The following is a 25,061-nucleotide window of genomic DNA, read 5'->3' on the forward strand; positions in this document are numbered from 1 at the left end:
TTTCTGTGCAAATGAAATCCTGACGATGATCCAATGCCCAGACACCTCACCTCAAAATACTAGGAAAGCAAAAGTAGAGTTGGTTTAATCATCTTCGCCAAAAAAAAGGCAAGAATTCACTTAAGTTTTAATTCGGAAGCAATCCTGCTGTTGATGTTGTAGCTGGGTTCGGGCAGCGTGGGCGGCGGGGGCCCTGTGGTGCTTGCCGAGGAATCCCGGACCTCGCCCAGTTCAGGCTCACTCTCACTGGAGGTAGACCCACTGTTGATGGTGTAGATGTTCTCTGCAACAACCTGAGCTGAAGCACAGCCATCTGGCTCTATCTTCTCCCTGGGACTAGACAGTCCTGGGAGGACAGCCACCTTCCCAGTCTGCCTACTTGGCAGCAAGGACATGGCATAGTCTGCAATGATCCCACCCACGTCTAAGTTGCATGCCTGGTCGAAGGCGAGGAAACCAACGTTGGCGTTTGCCTCACACACTACAAAGGAGCCATCGTCCATGATGAGGAGATCAATGCCGCAGAAGTCCATGCCCAGTATGTTGGACACCTGAATAGCCAACTGCTTGCCTTGTTCTGTCAGCGGGCACATGACGCCCACGCCACCTGTGGGGAAAGCACAGTGATGTAACAGTGACATCAGACACTAACAAGTCAACGACCCTTCAAGGAGGAGAAGAGAGAATGCTGAGGAAGGGCAGAAGGAGGGCATTTTCTTACTCACAAAAGGTCTGCATGGAAATCAGGACCCTTTGGGAAAACGATATGGTCATTTCTTATCCGGTCTTAAAAATGCTTATATCCTCTGACCCAGTCATTCTGCCACTAAGGAAATAATCTTATGCAATAGAAAAAAGGGCTTCATGCAGACAGATGTTGACAGCGGAGTTATTTAACATACTGAAAAATCACTGTGCCTGGAACATCGTAGGTACTCGATAAATATTTGTCAAATGAAAAATTATAACCTAAATATCTCACAATAGAGGAAAACAACATATTTTATAACCATTAATAATAATGCTCAGAGTTTGTGATCCCATGAGAAAATATGAAGGATTAAAGACTACATAATCATAACTATGCAAAAAGATAATATCAGGAAAAAAGGCTGGAAAGAACAAAACCAAAATGTTAACATCAGTTGTTTCAAGATGTTGGGATTAATGATAAAATGTTTTCATTTGATTTTGCTGTATTTTCCAAATTTTCTACTTGGAGAATATATTCCTTTTATAATTAAAAAAAAATTAAGATTATTTTTTAAGAAGAGCGAGATGGAGAGGTTTGTGAGACAAAAGCCTGTGTCAAGGACAGAGTCTGACTGTCTTTACTTGTTAAAAAGCTAAGGCTTCAGATTTAATTGTCTCCCTGGAAAGACTTAAGACTTGTATTCTCAGGTCCAGTAACTCACACCTTTACCTTAACACTGTCCTTTCCTCGTTTATTATATTGTATAAGGAAAAGGCTATAAAAACAGCTCAGCAAGAAGAGTAACATGGATAAATTACAAAACCATGTGGTTCCTTGTTAGAGAATGGATTCTTTAAGGTGAGTAAAAAAGACAAAATAGTAACACATAAAGTTCAATAGTGTGGCACTATACACATGATTATAGTGAAAATTAAAGGAGAAAATATGTTAGGTACACAGAACTGTGTCAACCTGAACTTAGAATTTGCCTCTACTGTACCACTTTATCGCAATATCTTACAATGATCTGTTTATGTGTCTTCTCTTTTACTGGACCATAAATTACCCGAGGGCAAGGACTTTCTTATCTACCATAGAGTCCACTTGTGGAAACTGCTCAACCAGTATTAACGAAGGAAGGACGAAATCAGTGTTTCAACCTCTTTCTTAGTCACTAGACTGGGTACTCTCACCTGGCGATTTACGAAATAATAATGATACGTATTTTTTTCATATTACCAACATACAAATTCAGTTAATGAAGTTGACGATAGCTTTCTGTAATGGGGAAGAGAATTTACATCCTTCCTGAACATCTCCATTCATCAAAACAGAAAACAAACTTTATCAGTGTGTTCATGGGATGGGGTTAGGCATTTGACTCAAAGATAAACTGTATCTTTCTAATAACATCATACATATAAGAAAAACACAATTTTCAATTATAATGTAAAAGCAGAATATGCTCTGTTTCCTGCCATTGCCTTACTTTAGACTTTCACTATTTCTTTTATTTTTTTCTCCCTTTTTAATGCCACCCCCAACTTCCACCCTTGACCTACAGATGCTGCCATCTCCCCTTAAGAACTGTATCTCTGAAGGCAGGGCATCTCCTCCCACGCGCTCTTTGCACGCTTGGCTTGGCAGGGGATGGAGGTATGGGGAGGTATCAGGGAGGTGCGGGGTAGCGGGGGCACGGGGGAACCTGGAGTATGGTCCATTGTTCCACGTGGGGTGCGAACCCAGGACCTTCTGCATGTAAAGCAGAAGTGCTAACCACTACACTATGGAGCCACCCCCAGACCTTTGCTATTTCTTGACTGAGCTCTTAGAGCAGCTGCCAAACTTGTCTCCCTGCCTCCCATCTTATGTCTTCAATCCATCCTCCAACCAGATGTCAGTTTTCCTCAAACATGGATCCTCACATCACTCCCTTGTTTAAACCTGGGTGCTAAATCCTAACACCTACAGGATCGGGTTTCAAACCTCCGTGCTCTGACACCCCTGGCCTGACTCTGTCATAGAGCTTATACCCACCTGTCCCCCTCCTGGACTGGTTGCTGCTAAAAGTAGGGACCTATTTCTAATTCTTATCTGTGATCCTGGTGCCTAGCAGAGGGTCTGACAAGATAGGAGAAATTGGTACATGTTTACTGAATAGGTCCAAACATCCTAATGAAAAATCCTGCTGGCCTCCCGTGACCAACAAATGGACTCTGAGCTTTTATACCTTACCGAGAGAGCAGTTGCTTTGCATCCGTCCATCCGTGGAGCAGCGAAGCATAGAGCCTATAACCTGGCCGCCGACCACCACCACCCGAATATCTTTTCCATGTGACTCCTTCACATACTTCTGGAACAGGTACGGCACATCATGGCGGATCAGATGGCAGATGTCTGAGAGGTGATGTTTATCTCTTGCAAGGAACACAGCTTTTCCTTTAAGAAGAAAGACAAAGTACACAAGAAGTAGTTCGAGAAGCCTCTGGACCCTGTCCTTGCCATTCTGTCTCCCTGTCCCAAACAGTCACCAATTCTTTCTGAACTTGCCTCACTTCAGTCCCTTCCATTTCTCTATCAAATGGCTATTGGGCCTTATTTTCTCTTAATAATGTTGACCCTCTCTTTATCATCACTCTCACTCTTTTTCAAAATGAAATAATAATGTATTTAAGAAATACAGAGAAGGGGTCAAAATAAAATCCTAAGGATCTAGTCAATTCACTTCCCAAACAGCGTTTCCTATCACCCTGAGGATGCTGATTTTGTAGTGTCCATGTCTAACTCATTTTTTTAAATCCACCAAACCTTATACTGGGCTCGATGCACAAAGCAGTTGTCAATCAATATTTACAGACCATAATTAGCTGAACACACTTTAGAGAAATTCCAAAATAGATGGAGAGAGATCCAAAAGAGGTAACACCACACAACGTGATTTGGCACTGAGAGGTCCATGCAAAATGCTATGGGAGTTCGAAGAGGGAGCCCCTGACAGACATCCTTCCTCCTTTCATTCACTCATTCATTCTTTTATTTAAATTCACTGGGGTGACAAAAAAAATCACTGGGGTTAATAAAATTCTATAGGTTTCAAATGTACAATTCATTAATACATCATTTGCATATTGCATTTGTGTGTTTGCCACTCAAAGTCAAATCTCCTGTCACTCTTCTTCCTTTTAAACATAAGTAACTGATTATGTGGCTATACCTATTCATTCTAAAATAAATGATGTATACTCGTATTAATTTCTTGAGAAAGTATTCCATTTTAACTTCAAATTATTTTCTGCTTGAATCACTTATGCTTTTGGAATTATCTGGCATCTGCTTTCCATTTGCATATTAGCTAAGAGATCCAATGGGGTTCCTGATAGGTTTGCTCTGCAAATCTGACACGAACATACCCAGGCTGAGCATTCTTGTTTACAAGTATGGGACAAAGAGATGGTTTTCCTAAGATTTGTGTCACCATCTTAAAAGAAGTGGGACCTTTCTGAACTCTTAATAAAAAGAGTGATGGACATCATTCTCTAATGGCATGTAAGACTGGAAACATATCTCTAAAACATGTCTCAATTATTGGACATTTGGCACCAGGAGATCTGGCACCTGGCAACAGATGGCTAGAATTCAGTCGCAGGCACTGGGGGTTCTCTGGATATTAAGTAAGATTTTAAGCAGAGATGGGGGCTAGAGATAGAGACTTATTTCTATGGTTCCTGGCACCGAGGATCTAGCATGGAGCTTTAATTTGCAGTTAATAAAAGAGCTACAGTTTTAAGGCAAGGAGTTAAAAAGAGGGGGCAGTGGAGGGCACCAAGATTAGTTAATAATCTACTATGTGCCAATCACTTTTTTTTTGTTATTTTGTTTACAGTTTAATAGTAGCCATTAGGACAAAGATAGTTATTTTTGCATTACAGATGAGGAAAATATGGGTCCACAAGATTAGTCACTTTCTCAAAGGCATAGGCTATACTAGTCTACTGCCTTCTTTAAATTTATTTCCATATGCTAGAGTCTAATAACTATTGTCACTTGGTTTACTCCCTACCCATTTCCTTAAGAAATGTTACACAAACAATGAATAATCTGAAAATGAAATTAAGGACACAATTCTATTTATATTAGTATCAAAAGGAATAAAAAAATTAGAAATAAATTTAACCGAAGAGGTACAATACTTATACACCAAAAACTACAAAACATGATTGAAGACAACCCATGTTTAGGGATCGGAAGACTTAATAACTGTTAAGATGAAATACTCCTCAAATTGATTTACAGATTTAATATATTCCCTACCAAAATTCCAACTTCCTTTTTTACAGAAATTGACAAGCTAATCTATGGAAATTCATATGGAAATGCAAGGGACCCCTCAAATAGCCAATACAACCTTGAAAATGGACTAAGTTGGAGGACTCACACTTTCCAATTTCAAAACTTATTACAAAGTTACAGTAATCAAGATAATGTGCCCTGTCATAAGGATAGACACAGAGATCAAAGGAATAGAATCGAGAGCCCAGAATAAACCCTCACGCAAAAATCAATTAATTTTTGACAAGAGTTCCAAGAGAATTCAATGGGGGAAGGAACAGTTTCTTTAATAAATGATACTGGGAAAACTGGATATCCCCATGCAAAAGAATAAAGTTGGATTCCTACATCACACTTTATACAAAATTTAACTCGAAATGGATTGAAAACCCAAATGTAAGGGCCAAAACTAGAAATCTCTTAGAAGGACATATAGATATAAATCTGTGTGACTTTGGATTAGGCAAGCATAAAATGATATCAAAAGCACAAGTAACCAAAGGGAAAAATAGATTGGATTTCAACACAATCAAAAACTTTTGTGTATCAAAGGGTACTACCAAAAAAGTGAAAAGACAACCTAAAGAGTGGGGAAAAAAACATGTTTAAATTATATCTCTGATAAGGGTGTAATAGCCAAAAAATATAGAGAATTCATAAAAAGCAACAATGAAAAGACAAACAATCCAATTGCAAAATGGGCAAAGGATCAATACACATTTCTTCAAAGAAGATATACAAATGGCCAATAAGCACATGAAAAGATGTTCAACATCATTAGTCATTAGGGAAATATAAATCAAAACCACAGTAAGATACTACATTACACCCACTAAGATGGCTATAATAAAACAAAATACAAAAAAAAAAATTAATGAATAAGTAACATAAAAGTTGAGAATGTGGAGAAATTGGAACCTTCATACATTGCTGGTGGGAATGGAAAATGGCATAACTGATGTAGAAAACAGTTTGGCGGTTTCTCTGAAGTTAAATATATAATGAATTACCATAAGACCCAGCAGTCTACTCTTGGGTATATACCCAAAAGAAATGAAAATGTATGTTCACACAAAAACCTGTACGAAAATGTTCAAAATAGCATTATTCATAATAGACACAAAGTAGAAAAAATCCCAAATGTCCATCAACTAATAAATAGATGAACAAAATGTAGTATATCCATACATATTACTGAGTCATAAAGAGACAAAGTACTAATATATCCTATAATATGGACAACCCTTGAAAACATTATGCTAAGTCGAACAAGAAAGACATAAAAGGGCATATATTGTATGATTCATGGATATGAAATGCCCAAAATAGGCAAATCCATATAAACATAAAGTAGATTTTAATAATTGTCAGGGACTAGGGGGAAGGGTGATTGAAATCGATCCCTAACAGGTATGGGGTTTTTTTGAGGGGGTGTGATGGAAACGCCTTGAAGTTAGATAACATATATGAAGTTAGTTAACATATATACAACAGTGAATATGCTAAAGTCCACTGAGTTGTACACTTTAAAATAGTGAATTCTTTGTTATATGAATTATATCTCAATTTTTAAAATGTTTAAAATGACTATGTCTTCTATTTACATTCTGTTTATTGTCTGTTTTACCTTTCTACAACGTGAGCTCTTTGAAGGCAGGAATTTTGTTTTGTCCCTTTCTGTATCCGCAGAGCCTAGAATAGTACCTGGCACTTTGTAGGCGCTCAATAAATATTAGTTGAATTTTGTTATGTATATTTTACCACAATAAGTAAATTTAGTTGGGAGAAGCTGAATTTGAGGACTGTAGTATATCTGAATAGTATTAAGAGCTCCATCTTGCCCCCCGCCCCCTACTCATTTCTCTTGCTCTTCAACAGGACCCCTCTAGGCTCACAAGTTGCTTTGCTCACACCTATTGTTTGTTTGCTTGACTCACTTCCTCCAGTTCAAATTCCACACTTCGACTTAAGTCTCCTTTTCCAATGAAACTTTCCCTGCCTCATGGCAGAGTTGGCCCCACCCTCTGTTTAGCTCAAGCGTGCATCTGGACATGCCTGCCACTGTGGTCACTGCCCTGCAATGCAACAATCTTTACCCCTTTCATACTGGAGCTCCTTGAGAGTGATCATTGTGCCTCGTTCACTTCCGCTGCACAGTCCCTGCATCTCAAGAATTGTTCCTTATGTGTCCATTTAGGTACCTCCTTTCACTCCAGATGCCCGGAACAATTAAGTATGCCATCTGGGTATCATCACGAGGTACCCACTCACATATTGCAGAAGGACTGCTTTCTGTTGCATCTCTCCTCTCAACACTGACTGAGTCCCTACTATGCACTGAGCATGTAGTAGGTCTTGCAGAGATAAAGATGTGCAGGACCTGGTTCCCACCCCTGAGCAGCTCACAGTTAAGAAGGAGAAAAGGCACAAAACCTGTAACTGTCATAAAGTGTAGTACTGTGCCAGAGGCAGGAACAAAGTGCTATGAAAACACAGAGGGAAGAGCAATTAACTTTGTCTGGGAGAGAGGGAGGGAGGCCGGGATGTGGAAGGAATAGAAATGACATCTGGAGCTGGCTTTAAAGGATGAGCAGAAGTTCACTAGAGGGCAGAGGAAGATGGCATTCTCAGCAAAGGTCCGGCCTCGGTGGTGAAAGAGAAGTAGTCTGGAGTGGATCAGGGAGGGCCGCATGGCCAGAGAAAGTGCAAAGGAAGGTGATGGCTGTCCGTCCAGGGCCTTTAGTGCCAAGATATGGAATATAAACTTTGTTTAATAAGCAACACAGGCTCTTGGGAGGTCTTTTCCAACAAGGGAGTGATGAGAATAGACTGCTTTCGGAGAAATTACTCTTAAAAAAATAACAAAAGTGTATTGGCAGTGGAATTAGAAAAATCAGAGTCAGGTCAGGGGTCTATTGTCATAGTCCAGGGAAGGGAGTTGAAGGGTCTGATGAAAGCAAGGACAGTGGGGACAGAGAGGAGGGGACAGAGGTAAGGACTGCACAGCGAGCTCCCCAAGGGGAAGCTCCGTTTCTCCAAACAGTGCTTCTGCCATGCCTGATGAGGGTCTTGTCATGGCAAAGCTGCAGCCCTCACGGAAGCCCAGGGGAAGCAGCACTGACCCTGGTGTCCTCGTGTGCTCTTCACCACGACCGGGTAGCCCAGGGGTTCAGCCTCATCAATCATTTTTGAAAAGTCTTCATGCCCACCTGCCAAGAAAAGGTGAAAGTCAGTGAAGGTAAGACTGATGGTCGGGGAATGGTGGACCCAACAGGTATTCTCTGTGGGAATTGTTTCAAGGTCTCATGTCTCTAATTAAAGCAATTCGAACCCATTCAGTCTGATACACATACATTGTGTACCAGTAATACGAAAGATGGGAGCAGAGAGATAAGGAAATCAACATTTATCAAGGACTTCTAGGTGGTAAAGGCTTCACATGCTCTAGTTCATGTAATCCTCATCACAATCCATAGGCAGGGCAAGTGTTTTTCCCCTTAAAATGGCTGCAGCAGGCAGAATTCTAAGACGGCTCCCGAGATTCCTATCCGGCGGTGTACACACCCCATATAAGCCCCTCTCTTGAGTGTGGAAGGGTGTCCCAAATTGAAATTATCTCTCCCCGATAATCCCTCACCCCTTGCCCACAAATCTGTTTCTCCTCTCCTATGTTTCTAGTCTCAGTGAGCTTTCACATCTGATTGCCCAAGCCAGAAACCAGAGTCCCTCTTAATTCCTCTCCATACTACTCCTATTCCATTAATCATCATGTCCTATTATCTCTATTTCCTTTATAATTCCTGAATCTGTTCACTTATCCTTATACTTACCATGGCCACCTTAATTTACACCATCATTTCTCTTTTGAATTGTTTTAAAAGACTGCTACTACAAATTTTGTCTCTACTTTGCCTCTGTCTAATTCTTTCTCCACAGTGTAGTCAAAGTGATATTCTGAACTTGATCAGGCCACATCCTTCCTTAAAGACCTCCACTAACTTTCTGTTAGTCTCAGGATTAACCCTAATTCTCCTTCGTTTACTGTCTATAGCTACTGTTTATCTTTCCAGCCTTATATCTTAACTCTATCTCCATTTAGGTTCTACAAATTACTCAAAATATCACCAATTGGTCATATTCTCTCTTGCCTTTAGGTCTATTTTCTTCTTTCTACTTAGACTTCTCCCCTGCCGCCCTTGCTTTAGCTGGGTAACTTCAGTTTAGCTTAGATATTATTTCTTTTGGGAAGTCTTCCTCAATATTTTCTAAATTCATTAGGATCTCTCCTTTGTATTCCCTTCCCACTTTGCACTGCACTGAACTTGCCTGTTTACTTGCTGTCCTCTGCCTCTGAGGAACTGAGAATGCCTTGAGAGCAGGACTCTTAACTTACTGCTATTGCCTTGTGCCTAGTATGGTGGTTGGCATGTAGCGTGTACCAGATACATATTTAATGAACAAATTACAGAGAGAAAGCAACAAAGGCATTTCAGACAGAAGGAACGACCATGATAAAGACTCAAGGTGCTGGAACAACTAAGATGAATAGCTCCATATTGAAAACCAATAAGATACTTGAGGGCTTCTGGGAAAAGAAAACATAGAGATATAGCTGGTTTGTAAAGATAAGCTCCACCCCCATTTCGAAGACACTCACCATAGGAGAAGGTGTCTGGCATGGGGACCCCATGTCCAGCCAGCTCTTGGAATGTCCAGAATTTGTTGATGCAGTTTAAAATGCTCTGTGGGCGGTTGACTAAGCGGCAGCCCAACTTCTCTAGGTGTCGCAGGACCGTGATGTCACTGTCCGATTGCATTGAGGGTGTGGATACCCGAACGAGCACGACATCTGGGAAAGTGGTGAGTGCCTTCTGGTTCAGCTGTAGGCCTATAATTGAAGGACAAATGTAAACTCTGTGCTTGCTATTGTCTAGTCCCACCAGAACTGGTTCCAACAGATTCCTCAAGACTGAACCTAGCAGGAAGATAGCCTTGATGGCACTTGGATATCCTGCTGTAACAAGAAAGCTACAGTCAACCCTATACTCCAAACAAATGGGCAGAGTATGATTATGAAGAAACACAAACGAATGAACAGAGGAAACAAAAAGGTAGCATATCAAGAATAATCCATGTTAGAAGAATCCACAGGAGATAATACAGTCCAGCATCTTCCTTCCATATAGTACTAGTATTACTCGAAGTATAGTGGCTTAGGAGGCTGGATACTTAATGAAAAGGAAGCACTACAGCTCACTTAAGGAATCCTTACTACTCTTTTATGACTTAACCTTTAAAAGTCTATCTGAAATATTATGTAACCACTTAAATGATTTGTATGGCTATAATGAATGCAAAAATATTAATGTCAAGTGAAAAAAACAGGATACAAAATTATAAATACGAGTTAGAAAAGCCTAAAAGGAAATATACCAATATTTTAACAGAGGGTAATAGGATTATAGGTGATTATCTATTTTATACTTATCTGTATTTTCCAAAATGTCTCCAAATACACATTAGCTTCAAAACAACAAAAAGTTTAAAAAAATCAATCTACTAAAAATCAAGTCAACATTAAAGAAAACTAGAATGCATCCAAAGACAATTGATTCATATAGCAAAGGGACTTGAATTTGTATTACACTGGAGGAACTAAGAGTATCAGCTTGAAGTGAGGACTCAGAGGAACAGGAGTACAGTCTTCAAGTATCTGTAGGGCGTCCATGAAGAACTATTTGGCTTGTCTTCTATAACACCAAGAGATAAAGCTATTCATGAACATTACTTTGTCTGTTCACTCCTGTATCCCCAGCCCCTAGAACAGTGCCTGGTGCTTGAGAGGCACTTGCTGTTTGTTGATATATACAGAAGCTACAGGAAGACAGATTTGGGCTCAAAAAACAGGGACACTTTTCCACTGCCTTATGATGGAATGCGCCGAGGCTCACTGGTCACCTGAGGATGGCACAGAAGGAATGTGAGGGTCAGATAAGCTTACAGCAACCTGCTTAGTTAGTCTCTTTCAACCCCGATATCCTCTGATTTGTATTACTGTAAGTAGTTACCTAGGCATCTATGGTGTACCCAGCATCCGGGGATGGACTATTGCAGACATGAAATAGGATTGGCAGGGTAATGAGAAGTGAGTTCAGGGAATACCTTGGTCTGCTTTAGTGAATCTTAAAGGAGTTTCAAAATGCTCTAAGGAAAGCTTTGAAACACAGTTTCAGAATAACCACACTTCTACTTCCTAAGTGATATACTGTACATATAATTCCAAGAAAACAAAAGGTATTTGTGAAATTACTATTTCTCCACTGGGGCATAAATAATGTTAATACAAAAACTCTAAGCAAAACAAAACAAAACAAAACAAAACAAAACAAAACAGAAGCAAACAAACAAAAACCCCACAAAACTACCGTATGAGTCTAACTTGCAGTTTTCCCTCATTGTAGGGGATATTTTACCAATTTAAAAAAATGGAGTAGTTGTAATCATTAAGATAAATTGTTTTTAGTACTTCTGCTGATGCTGTGAACCCAAGGCACTGGAACATAATTTTCAGGGATCATTTATAAAGAACATTCAAGTTATCCTTACTTCGCCATCAGAAAACAGTATCTCACATATGTCTTTTCCTTTGTCACTTATAGCTTCTGCAGAAAATAATACAAAAGGAGAAAAAGCAAGCCTGAATAGCATACTCAAAATTGACAGAAGAAAGAAAAGTATTCAAGTTGGTGCAAATGGTGAGTAAATACAGAACACTTAGGGAAAAAGCAACAGCCCAGGACAACAATGAGATAATATATGTAAAAATGCTTTTAAACTACAAAATGCTATACATATGTAAGGCGTTGGCATTATCATTGCACAGACATTCTACTAAGCAAGGTAGGACAATTGATGGAGATTTGTACTACCTGATGAGAAAAATGGCTTTGCAACAGAAAAGTGACCTAGAGAAATGAGAAGCAGCAGAAACGTCTGGCTTTTAAATCCCAACACAAGACCACAGACAAACAGTTACACTTCAAAATGCGAAGAAAAATATTCAATCATTTCTGGAAATACCAACCACAAGTGGACAGAGACAGCTCAGCCTCAACAAGCAGATTCACATAAACCTAGGAAGTCTTACCAGGACTTCATTTCTCTTCTCCAAAGGTAAATCTTAGGGCCTGGCTCATTCCAACTGAAGCCTTTAATAAATGAAGAATGGAATGGGTTAAAGTGTAGCTGAAAAGGCTCTACCAAGCAGTTAGACAGGTGCTGGCTGTCCAGCTCTGTGCAGAGAGGGACGTGACAGGCTAAGGGATATAGTGCACACACAACCAGTTACTTCTCTGCCTACTGACACGGCTCCAGCATTCTTGCTATGGGCAAATTCATTTGGCCTCTATTCATCCCCATTCTCTGCTACCTAAATGTAGTCTAAGTCACCTTTTCTAGAAGTAGTAGACGAGAGGCTGCCACTCACTGTGGCTTCAGCGGAGACAGCAGTTCTACACAGACATGGCCAAGAACAACTTAGATTTAAGGCTGGCCCTTGGCAAATCTGTCAGTGAATTCTGAGACCTTCGACCACTTAAGTAATCTCTCTCCCTCCCTTCCTTAATATCTCTCCTTAGGACAGGATCTGATAAACAATACAGGTTGGACTTTAACCTACAGACTTCAAGCCAAGGGAATGAAGAGCTGATGCAAGACATCAGGGAGAGTAGGGTTCTGCTTGGCTGTCAAGTGAATGGAAGGAAACCCCTCAACAATGAAAGGCTCATGCCCTCAAACCACAAGGGATTTCATTAGCTTCAGTGTCCTACTGCTCTTGGCCATCACCTTGACCTAGGAAGAAGGGCAGGGGAAAGGGACTGAATTGCTTCGGGGGTATTGGGGTCTACCAGACTCTGAGATCGGGCTTGAGGTTTACTGTTTAGCTTCGAACTACTTTTTTTTTTTTTTTTTAACTAAAATGATCACTCTGTTCCCAAACAGGTCAGTAAGACAGTGAAAAAGATCAGACCCTAAACTGGTTAGTACAGTGACCAACAGCCAACCTAGTCTAAATCGACTTTTTGAAACCACAACAATATTTTCTCCGTATTACTTCTAAAAAGAATAATCTATTTTCATGGGTAATTATGTTCTGATTTCCTTTAAAGCTCTCTACTATTTATAATTAGAAGTATTTTAATGTATTAAAAACAAGATAGAAAAATAAGTCACTTTCCCTAAAGAACTGAGCCTGTTTTTTTCTAACCTATATATCAGGCTAAACTAAGTTAATTCTATAAAACTAGACTTCTGTATTTGTATGTACAACAGCAAAGAAATGCACTTTTATAATATATAGAAATAGCTTTAAAAATAATAAAATCTTTATTGGAAAGTAGAGTTCTAAAAATTAAAAACCATTCTTAATCATTCACATCAACAGAAGGAAGCAGCAGCATGAATAATCAAAGGTGTAGTCATTCAGACCTGAATTTGGCTAGCATTTTTATTGAGCACCTGTTGTATTTTAGGTACTTTGCTAAGAACTTTCACATATATTATCTCATTTAAATTAAATGTGTCTTGTAACATGGATCCCTGCAATAGCTCTAACTGTAAAAGTCTTTGCGTTTTCACGTAAGCGATGCATAACAGGTCACCACCCTCCCAACCCGCGTACACTCAGCTCTCACTTACGTGCACACACATATATGTCCTTAGCTTCACAAAAGAAACTGGTTTCTAGGATGCTAGAAAAAACCCTCATGTACAAAGCAAGCAGCAGAAATAGAAAATAGTAGGATGCTGTAGCATGAGAGGAAGCAAGAAGCTGTTATGGCGGCTTTTCAAACCATTATATATTAGCAAGATCAGGTAACAACAGTGGCTGGTAGTGAAGCTCTAAAAGTTGTCACAAAGGAATCAATAATATAAATAAAGTAAGTGGATAATCCATAAAGGGTTTCACATTATCTTGCTGTGTTATGAGAAAGATGTGTCATCAGAAACAGGATCTGGCTCATCTCACTCTGGTTTTCCCTGGTTTCTTTCTACCCGCCCGTCAGCATTTTCTCATAAGGAAATTACTTTTCTCGTAAGTAAGTTATTTTTATTCTTAACAAGTAGATGCCATCGCCGCTCCTTCTTTCCCTTTTAAAGTTCTTTGTTACAATGCCCAAAGAAATCTCACCCCCACCTCATTAAAACCCACAGTCAGTTATGTGGCCACTTTCTCTTTCTATCAACTGCTATTTTGAGGTTATTTAATTTAATGTAACCTTTACTGAACTGTTGGGATGAGTCAGACACACTATTAAGCAGGAATACAAAGATGAACCATGTAGTCTTTGCCTACCAGGAGCTTTTAGTCTCCTTTCGGAGAAAGATATAGACACAATTTAAATATTCATTCATTCACTCGCTCAACACACATTGTTTCAGGCATTCATTCAGCCAATATTTACTTAGCACCAACTAAGTCTAGTGTTAGTTTGGGTTTCCCCAGGAGCACTCTCAGAAACAAGGATTCTCATGCAAAAGGTTTATTACTAGGGTGGTACAATCAGGAAACACCAGTAGGGGAGTAGAGAAGGGAACAAGGCAATAAAGGGTCTTATCAAGTGAGCAACCACCTCAGCAACTGGGGCTTCATCCTGCTGCACAAGAAATGGCTCGGTGCACGTGCCTCAGTTACTCCACCCAAGGGGCAAGGGATCTAGTGAGCTATGATTTTTATACACCAATTCAGTCTTTGGTTGAGGGCTGCTCCAGGGGCATGGTGTCAAAACCCTGGTTCTTCTGGCTCGCCATGCATGTATGGGTGAAGTAGTTTCCTATGACAGGGAAAAGCCCTCAGACGGATTCAGATGCTGATGGTTAGAAGTGGAGCCCCAGTGCCATCAAATGGGGCAGGGAAGGGCCAATGACAGCTAGGGAACAGGCACCATCTTAAGGGTTAGGGATGGGGGTTGAGATGTGTGAGTGAAACACACAATATCACTTGATTGTAAGAAGGACAGCACATCCCTGTGATTACTGCCATTGATGCTCTGTGCAGAGCACCTGGGTATTAAGAAGAGTTGTCAATCTGGTTTGGACAGGAGGTGGGGAGAAGAGGTGACCTATTATAACGCCACATGAGAAGTGCTCTAGGAGGCATATAGATCAGAATACACTGACAGCAAGGGAGAAGGGAGCAGTTAGGTGATTATTTTAGAGGGAGAACCAAGGAAAGTTTCAGAAAAGAGATGTTGACTCATGGTGCCTCTGAGCTCAGAAGAAATGTGTAAAACTAATAAATGCATAATGCCTACCTCTCAGAAACAAATCGATAAGAACGGCATGGCATCTCATAAGCACAGACTTCAGGAACATCTCAGGGCTAACTTATTTGCAAAAGCATTTCAAGAAGTTGAGGTGACATGAAATGAAAGGCAATTATGGCAGAGGGGATAAGTACTGGTCTCCAAGTCAGAGACTCGATGAAATTCCTTGCTGTCATCTAACAGCTTGGCAAGACACAAAAATCTCTCTGAGTCTGTTTTCCCTTTCTATAAAATGGAAGGGTCCCAGTTGACAAGATACAAATCTCTCTCGGGGTCTCAGTTTCCTCATCTGTGAAATGGAAGGGTCCCAGAACCTGGAAACCTTCCTCCTTCCCCTCTGCTGGCCCCATCTTAAGGGCTAGAGATGGGGGTTGAGATGTGTGAGTGAGACACACAATATCACTTGATTTTAAGAATCACCTCCCCACCTCACCAACACAATCTTTCTCGTAATCATGAAGACAAATCTCATTAAGCCCTTCATCCCTTTCATATCAGTCACCCAAGATCCCAGTTTCTTAGGCCATTTTACTTCCCTGGACTGTGAAGCCCACCTGGCTCTGACTTTGCCTTTTCTACTCCCACCTTCCAGTCCTTCCCATCTCCGCTGTGCCCTCAGGGACCTGATGGGTAGCTAATGCCCCACCCCCAACATTTTTAGTGAGCGTTCCCTTCACCTTGTTTTTCTGAGTCCCAGGGAACCCAGCTCTCCCCAGTGACAGTGCTTCCCCAACAACTCTCCCTAGTTGTGGCTGTTTTGTCCATCTCGCACCTGGGACTACTAGGCCGAGAGGCAGGAGAGATGTGCTCTTTGGTCCTCATTATGGCTTCCATAATGGCTCCCCTAAAACACCCAGCCTGACTCTCATCAGACTGCCCATCATCTCACTTATGCAAGTCACCTAAGAACCACAGTCACTCCCCTCTGTCCTTGAAGCTTTAGGTCCTAACTCATTGACTCTCCCCTGCTGTCATAGATATTGGTGATTTCAGTATCTGTATGGAGAATTCTTCCAGTGCCCAGGCCTCAGTTTCTTGACCTCTTCTCCTCCAAGGATCTTGACCACCACCCACCTCAGCCACTCCTCCCAGTTAAATTCTAGACTTTATGCACTCATCATAACTCCAATCTCCAAACACTGTTTCCTATTTTTTCATCTTACTCCCTCTAGTACCCTAACTCCAGCCATACTTCAATCCCACCGGCAACTACCATTCATGGATCCCCCATCTTTTCACTGTCCCTCACCACCTTCACACCCTCACTTCCCCTCTTACCCTATTTAAATTCCATAGACAAGCACCATAACATAAAATCTCAAACCCTTGCATCCGTTTCTTGCTTAGCCAAACCACAACCCTGGTTAGACTGATCCAACTCTCTGCCTACTCTGTGTGCTCTCCTGTGCGGTGGAACCTGTCTGGAGAAAAATACACAAACCCGCTGACTGGTTCCAAAGGCATCTTTATTGCTGCCTGGCAAACATTATATTTTCCTAGTCCATTCACTCTCCCACAACCGTAGACAACTGTTTCACAATTTCTCTTCTTGCCTCAAACTTTCACTACTTCCTACCATCTTCTTATACTCATCTTCCTGTTTCAATGAGAAAAACAAGAGCAATCAGAAAAGAACTTCTCCATAAGCTCCCACTATCACATCTACATGCACCTGTGTCATACAGGGTACCTTCTCTCTTATTATAATGGCTGAAGTGTCCTTGCTCCTCACTTAGGCCAACCCCTTGAAATATGCAACAGATCCCAACCCCTCTAGCTCACTTAAGGCACTGCTCCAGCAATTCACCTTTCTCTCCGATATCACCAATTTCTCTCTCCTGTTGGATCACTCACACCAGATACAACATGCTGTTTTTCTCACTTCTGCAAGAAAAGCCTCTTTAACCCATCTTCCCTTTGGACAACGTGTCAGTCGACTCAGGCTGCTATAACGAAGTGCTATAGACTGGGTGGCTTAAACAACAGACATTTACTTCTTATAGTCCTGGAGACTAGAAGTCTGATATCAGGGTGCCAGCGTCGTTGGGTTCTGGTAAGAGCCTTCTTCCTGGTTTGCAGACTGTTGCCTTCTTACTGTATCCTTTCATGGCAGAGAAAGCAAACTCTCTGGTCTCTTCTTCTAAGTGCTCTAATCCCATAACCTCATCCTCATGACCTCATCTAAACCTCATTTCCTACAGAAGGACCCACCTCCAAATATCATATTGGTGGTTAGTGTTTCAATATATAAATTTGGGAGGGGACACATTTAAGTCTATGGCAAGCTATGAACCCATTTCTCACCCTCCTTTTATAACAAAACTCCTAGACTGGGTATATTCACTGTTTCCACCACTTCACTCAAACTCTTCTGATCAGGGTCACAAAGCAAAACCCACATTACTCAATCCAATGGTCGATTCTTATTCCTCATCTTACTTGCTCTATCAGCAACATTTGACACAGTCTGATCACATCGCCTTCTTGAAATATCTTCTGGACTTGACTTCTGGGATACCAGACTCTCTGGATTTCTTCCTTTCTTTTATTCAGGATTATTTCTTGGTTCCTCCTCTTCTCCGTGACCACTAAACAATGAAGTGCCCCAGAGCTCAGTCCTTGGGCCTCTTTTCTTTTCAATCCATAGTCACTCCCTTGATGGGTTTCAGAAGATGCTCCTACTTTTGATATCTTCAGGCCAAGGCTTTCTCCTGGATCCCAATCAATATGCTAAACTGCCTACTTGGCACTTCCACTTGGATGTTTAATGGGTGTCACAGATGGAGTCCTGATCCCCACCACCTGCCCATACCGACTCCTCTCACGCCCTTCCATATGAGGAAATGGCAAACTTTATTCTTCCAGCTGCTCAGGCCAAACATGTGGGAGTCCACCTTGACTAGTCTTTCCTTCTCACCCAACATCTGACTTAGTAGGCAAATCCTGACAACCTTGTCTTCAAATTATATCCGAAATCCAGTCACTTTTCACCTCCTCCCCTGAAACGCTTCCAGTCCAACAATCATCATCCCTCACCTGAATTGTAGCAAAAGCTTCCTAAGTGATCTCCCTGCTTCTGCCCCTGCTGCCATCAGTCTATTTTTAACACCGTGTCTAGAATGACCCTGTGCACATAGGGCAGGTCATGTCACGCCTCTGCTCAAACCCTCAATGGATTCCCAGCTCATCCAGTGTCAAAGTCCTTCCATGACCCACAAGGCGTACATATCTGCTCCTTCTGCACACCCACCCCTCCAACCTCCTCTTCTAGTGCTTGCCTTGCTCCAGCCACACTGGTCTCCTTGCTATTCCCTCTTCCCTAAACTGTCTAGTCCCAGATATCTAAATGCTCTGCTTCTTCATCTCCTTCAGGTTTTTACTTGAACATCACCTGGGTGAGGACCACCCTAGCCACCCTATCTAAAATGGCAATCCCCTCCTCCACCTCCAGGAACATGCTATCCCCCTTCCCTGTTTTTTTTTTTCCTCCTTAGCCCTTTCCACCAACATACTATATATGTTACTTTTCTTGTTTGTATTCTATCTCCCCCATCTAGCATGTAATCTCCTTGAGAGGCAGGGATTTTGCCACTTTTGTTCTGGTGCCTAGAACAGTATCTTAGACAGTATAGGTAGTCGATAGATATTTGTTGACCAAATGAATGAATCAAATCATAATAATGAGGGTGAAGACTGAGTCTGTTCTTACTCTCCATTATATCTCCAGTCCCTAGCATGTGCCTGGCACAAAGTAAGTATTAATATTTGTTGAATGAAATAAATGAATAGGATTGTTGTGAAGAATAAGACACCTAGAAGATATTAAAGTATTAATAACAGAGTTAAAGGAATGAAGAACCATTATTCCTGTTATTTCCTTAATGCAAAGTAACTGAAATTTATTACTTTCTCAGAGTGGAGCCTTGAGTTACTTTTTAATAGTGAAGGTTCACATAGAAATAGATTGAGAATTTCAGATGTGTTATAGGCTTTTATTAAAACAATATAAACTCTAATTATGGTGAAGTCTCTCAGGGAAGGTGGCCAGAGAGGGGCTGGAGTGAGGTGAGGTTCACTGATGTACCTAGATGTCAGTGTACTCCCTGCTAGTAAGGGGTGTAACAAGGAGGTGTTGAAGGATGGGGATGACATGGACCTCTGTCATGATGGCTATACCCCTTCCACTAGGTGATCCGAACAAATTTGGTGGAAATTTCATGGTAGAAACAACAAATGGTTCAGAAATTTATAAGTAGGGCTTTGAGATCCACTAAGGATCTCAATCTACTGGTTCTAGAACTCTTCCCAACACAAACTACGGTTAGAAATGTACACATAAAATACACACCCAACCCATCCTCAGTCCTTGAGGTCAGCCCACAGATGTAAACGTGGACCCATGGGGTAAAGTGTATCCATTCAGTGCTCAAGTCAATTTGCAAACATTAAATGGTAGTTGCTTCCACCCATTCTCTCACCTTTCCAATACTGCTGTATGGTGGTTTATTTGGATTACAGGATGTCAGGCCTGGTTTATTTGGATTACAGGATGTCAGGCCTTTGGATTACAGGATTACAGGCCTTTAGCAGAGACTGAGGTTAAAGATCAACCTCTATGCACAAAGGTTAGAATGGTACCCTTTACTGCTAGTGTCTTCTTGCTCAGTAATGGGAGTCCATCCTTTCTCCATGAGGCCTCTGTTGTCTTTTAGAAGGCTGCAATAAGACTATTTCCTCATATAAATTTAATTAGGATTCCCCTTGATTATTACTCATCTGATTACTGCAAAGAACCATGTAAGAGTACCCAGAACACCTTAATTTAAAGAACGTGACTAGAAATTGCCATATGGTTACCACATTTTAGCTCTGAAAGTAAAGGAATGCTGAATCATTCTGATCCTGAGACAAACTATAACACACCCTCATTTCCAGGTCAGATTCATTTTTTTCTGTCTTGGTATCTGTCCTTGAGTTTGTGACTATACCTGTTTTGGGGGACAGTTAATCATAAAGATCTGTGGGTGGCCAAACAACTTAATTTGCACAAATGACTGTCCTCATATAATGGCTCATTACAAAAACATTTGCACATCCAATCATGATTTCTCAAACACAGAAGCTAATTGCAATAAAAGTCTCATATATTCAAATTAACCCATATGGCACTTCACGACATTAACTGAAGACCTACTGTGTACCGTTATGGAACATACATTTGAGGAATCCTCCATCATTTAGAGAAAAAGAGAAGATAAACTGTAAATAGATAAATTATAATAAAATACGATGAATGCTATTTTTAAAGGTATATGCAATGTTTTTTGGCAGCAGATGGAAGAGTGCTTGGGGGCAGAGTAGGGAGTTCAAGACTTTATAGAGATGACTGACTTGAGCTGGAAATAAAGGATGAATAAAAGTTTACCATGTGAGAGGGAGCTGGACAAGACAGGCATCTCAGGCAGAGGGAATTTCAGTGCAAGGGGCAGGGTGAAGTCAGTGTAGGTTGATGTATGGAGTGGAGTGGAAACAAATTCTGGTTCTGCTGAAACCAGAATTACTGAGTATTGGTCCTTACTGGCAGGCCAGACACTCTTATTGATGTTTATAAGAGTTAATATGTAAAAAGAACCTAGACCTCATGTGCCTAGAGCATAATAAACAGTACATATATTTTGCTTTAACTATTATTATGCGCATTTTGGCGCCATATTCACTACCATCTTATTCTGAGGTTGAGAATAATTCATAAATATTTGTTGAATGAATGAATGAATGAAGAACTTGTGTTTTCTAAGAAGGAAATAGAGATGGATATGATGCTCTTAATGGTACATCCAGCAAAAAGGTGAAGGGCAAGTGTTTTCTACAGGATTGCTTCAGTCACCTGAAGGTCATTCCACTTTTCCCAGTAGTCTCCTCATCCGAATCTGTGCTGGGGAGGTAGATCACTGGGTTAAAAATAATAATCATAAAACTTTGCATTTCCATAGCATTTTCAGTTTACTTGTATTATCTCTAAAATAACTACAGTCTTTAAATCCAAAATTTTCATCTCTGGTCTGAATCCAATTTCCAGATACAAACTGAAATTCTTATCTCTGGATCTGGGCTCCCAGCAATCTCCACAGAGCAACTCAGAAAAGAATTTAAGCAACTGCTTGAAGCACTGCCCATACCTGTCCCAAACTGACTTTTTCATCTACTCCTTCACCAATCTTAAGAAGAAACAGAAAGGAAGGAAGGTATGAAGACTGTAAAGGTGGTACCTTTGCTTGCTAAACATAAAATTACTTTGCAAAGTCACTGTCTAGCTTCAATTTAATTCAATTCAGTTCAATTCCATATCTACTGAGAAAGGCACTATAGGTTGCAGATGTCCCAAAGCATACTTATTCCACATCACTGGGCTGAGAATTAGGGCATCAGGTTTTTAACTGTGGGTTTGCTGCTAACTAGCTGGATGGCACTGAGGCAAGCCATTTAATCTCTTTGAGCATCAGGTTCTTCTTATTTAAAATGAAGGGGTTAGGATGGATGATCTCAGAGTCCTTCCCAGCTCTCGCATTCTATAATTCTCAAATGGGAAACAGTATTGATATCATTATAACTATCTATTTCTGTATTTCAAAGCCAGTAAATTCTAGAGATTTATTTTTTCAGTGGCATATTCTAGCTTAGCAAATTGCCAAGGGTTTTCTATAGTTTGACTACAGAAGAAATTGGGAAATAGAGCCCACAATCTTTATTCATTCAAAAATATTTGAGTGCCTATTATGTACAAGGAGCTATTCTAGTCACTATTACAGCACTGAACAAAATAAACGAGCTCACTCTTCTCAGGGAACTTCCCTATGCTTTAATTCACCTCGCAACAAATAAATCTTTTGACTGCTTTCAGTGGCAGAAACAACGATCTATTAGGTTTATTTTGCGTGCTGTCATATGTATGTGGCTATCTGTGAATTAGCAAAAAATAAAAAAAAATGCATCAAAAAATAACGTTTTTCAATTTCTCCACTGACCAGACAAATAACTATGTAGATTTTTTGGTAGTTTAAAAATAAGTAACTCCTGGTTCATGAATTGACAGATACATTCACACATGAATTCAGTAAAATTTTAGACACTAAACAAAAGGGTTTAAATGTTTCCTGCTGCACTAAAATTTAATTTTCTTTTTCTGAGGCAGACTCTTTAAAATGGGGTTTTAGATACAAAACAGAGAGTTCTTCCCCGCTCTTCCACAGCATGTGTGATGGGTCTCCAACAGGAATATAATGTGAAATTTTGCTTAGTATATCTCAAAAAAGTCATCTTTGTAAGCTGTAAAAAAAGTAAATAAAATGAAGAGCAAACAAACTGATCCTGGGGCTGGAAAGATGTCTACGCTAGATCTAGATCTAGATCAGTAAAACATAACATTATCCCATTTAAGTATGGTACTGAAACACAGAATTTAGAGATGGAGGAACATTAGCCCTTGGTTTTATAAACGAGAAACCTGAGACTCAAAGACACAAAGTGACTTGGCCAAGGCAAAGCCAAGATACTTGTTAGCAGCCAAGCTGTAATAAGAATCCAAGTCCGCAGATTCCCTGTTCAGGAATTTAGTTCTGCATTAACTGAGAGTTTTAGCAAGTCAAGGATAGAGATGGTACCCTTGCGGTTGACAGAATCTGTTTTAGACTAAATGTAAGACGCCTAATGTTTGTAGTGCATTTCTCCAATAGGCTATATAATCTTATATCACTTATGAAGGGTTTAGATAAATTTTTGGATGAAACATCCACAACAGATACATTCCACTTAGAAACAGGTCATATTCAAAATCTCATTTGTAAGTAGCCTGTTCAGAACTTGGAATACCGTTCCCTCATCAAAGAGAAGTAACAAATTACAAGCTTACTAAAGCAGATATGGTTGAAATAATATGAAACACCCTGAATTGGGCCCAGACCCCTCCCCCAGGAGTGGCTGGATATCTCCAGCAGAGGCTGCAAGTCAGAGAGAATTTCCTAAACCGTGGATTCCTAAGTCAGAGAGTGCTTCTATTAAGAATAATTTAAAATATCTAAAGACATAATTAACCTTTGGAAGTAAGGGTCACAGATAATAACCATGCCTCACCCCAAAAAGTCTCTTAGACATAGCAGTGGAGAAATAAGTGAGGTCAGAATGGTCTGTACCTGAAATCTTGGCATTTTTGGAATCAGAATTCAACAATTTTAGGGGCAGAGGATGAGTATAAAGAAAACCCATCAAGGGTCTATTCTCCCATTTCACTGTCAAGAGGTGACTCCAGTCTTTCTCCGATGTCTCCCCAAATGTAGGTTCCTAGTTTGGGAATGATATTCTAGGTAGTGCACTACTGATGCTTACGCACCCGGAAAACTTTTAAAAACACTCATCGTAATGGCAATTTTGTAAATTTAACGTGGGTTTCTATAAATTTAAACTGACAGAGTATCGATGCAAGCAGAATTTGCAAATTTGGGGTTAGCAGTTTGATTTTCCTCGGACCTCCAGGCGGCTTCAGGTAAATTCCAGTTCCTCCTAAAACAAAGTCTCCTAAGTAAATTAACTCCTATTCTGAAATCTTGGCCTCAGGGCAGATGGTGGTGATCAAAGGAAGCTCTCAAGGTTAGGGGCTTTCTCCAACCCAAAGAGGTCTCGCGGGGGAAAGTGGCTGGTTTGGGGGACCCAAACGAGACTTGGCAGGGGGAGGCCCGGGGGCGCGCGCCCACCAGCCTGTTCTCTGGGACCCCGGCGCGCTCCCCCGCCCTCCCAGGGCCCTTCTCGCTCACCGAGGTGGCCGCCGACTACGGTGACGGCGATCTGGTCCATGAGCACCGCCCGGAAGCGCACGTCCTGCTCGGAGCAGCGCTGCCGGAGGGCGCGCAGGATCTGCACCTGCGGGTAGTCCTCACGGATGCGCCGGTCCGTCAGGAACCAGAGCTGGGAGCACATGGCGGCCAGGACGGCGGCGCCCGGCGCGGACCCCCTGGGCTCCCCGGACCACTGGCTCTGGCAGGCGGGCGAGCGCGCGCCGCGGCTCCGCTCCCGCCGGTGCGCCAGGCGCCTCTGCAGCCCTGACCCAGCGAATCTGCCGGCCACTGAACGCCGCCGCCGACCCCGGACAGCCAATCAGCGCGCGGCGGCGGGCGCGGGCCGGCCGCGCGGCCAGCTGCAGAGGCGGCCTCGGCCGGCGGCGCCGGGGAGGGGCGGCGGGGCCGGGGGCCTGCGGCTGTCGGGGGAGGGGATCCGGGCAGGACTTGAGGCCCCGGGAACCCGGGAGCCACGGGCGCGCGACTGCGAGGCTGAGGGAAGGCATCTCTGCCCTGGACCCCCCGGTGGGCGTGGCGTGCTGGCCGGGGTGGGGCGGCGGGAGCGGGAGGGGCCGGGGCGGCGGCCGGTGGGGTGGAGGGGTGTCCAGGCTGACCCGCCAGTGGTGCGCAGCAGGCAGCGGGATGCGTCCCAAAGGCGGTCGCGAGCATCGGGGCCGGGGTCAACGGTGGCCCCCTACATAGCCTGGGCAGGGCCTCAGGGACGTCCCAAGGGGGACTCCGGAGCCTGGCGAAGGTCACCTGGCTAGGCCCCAGTTAGACCCTGGCCTTGGAACCTCTGCCCAAATTCTGGTCTGGAGCTGGAGATGAGGGTTGTGGGGAGTTGGATTTTAGCCGTCTCGATTTAGGTAGTTAGTTAGAAGGTAC

The 25,061-nt window shown here is 41.8% G+C and overlaps 1 protein-coding gene across 1 annotated transcript; it reads right to left on the bottom strand.

Moving 5' to 3' along the window:
- Positions 1-105: 105 nt before the first annotated feature.
- Positions 106-24,455, bottom strand: RIMKLA (ribosomal modification protein rimK like family member A). Its single transcript, XM_039868838.1, has 5 exons — positions 24,156-24,455; positions 9,681-9,911; positions 8,146-8,232; positions 2,930-3,133; positions 106-607 (listed from the first exon to the last, which is right to left on the bottom strand). Exons 1-5 carry the CDS (start codon positions 24,316-24,318, stop codon positions 117-119), a joined length of 1,176 nt encoding a protein of 391 aa, XP_039724772.1. The 5' UTR covers positions 24,319-24,455; the 3' UTR covers positions 106-116.
- Positions 24,456-25,061: the final 606 nt, after the last annotated feature.

Source organism: Pteropus medius, unplaced genomic scaffold, assembly GCF_902729225.1.
Source record: "Pteropus medius unplaced genomic scaffold, Ma_sr-lr_union100, whole genome shotgun sequence".
NCBI lineage: Eukaryota > Metazoa > Chordata > Mammalia > Chiroptera > Pteropodidae > Pteropus > Pteropus medius.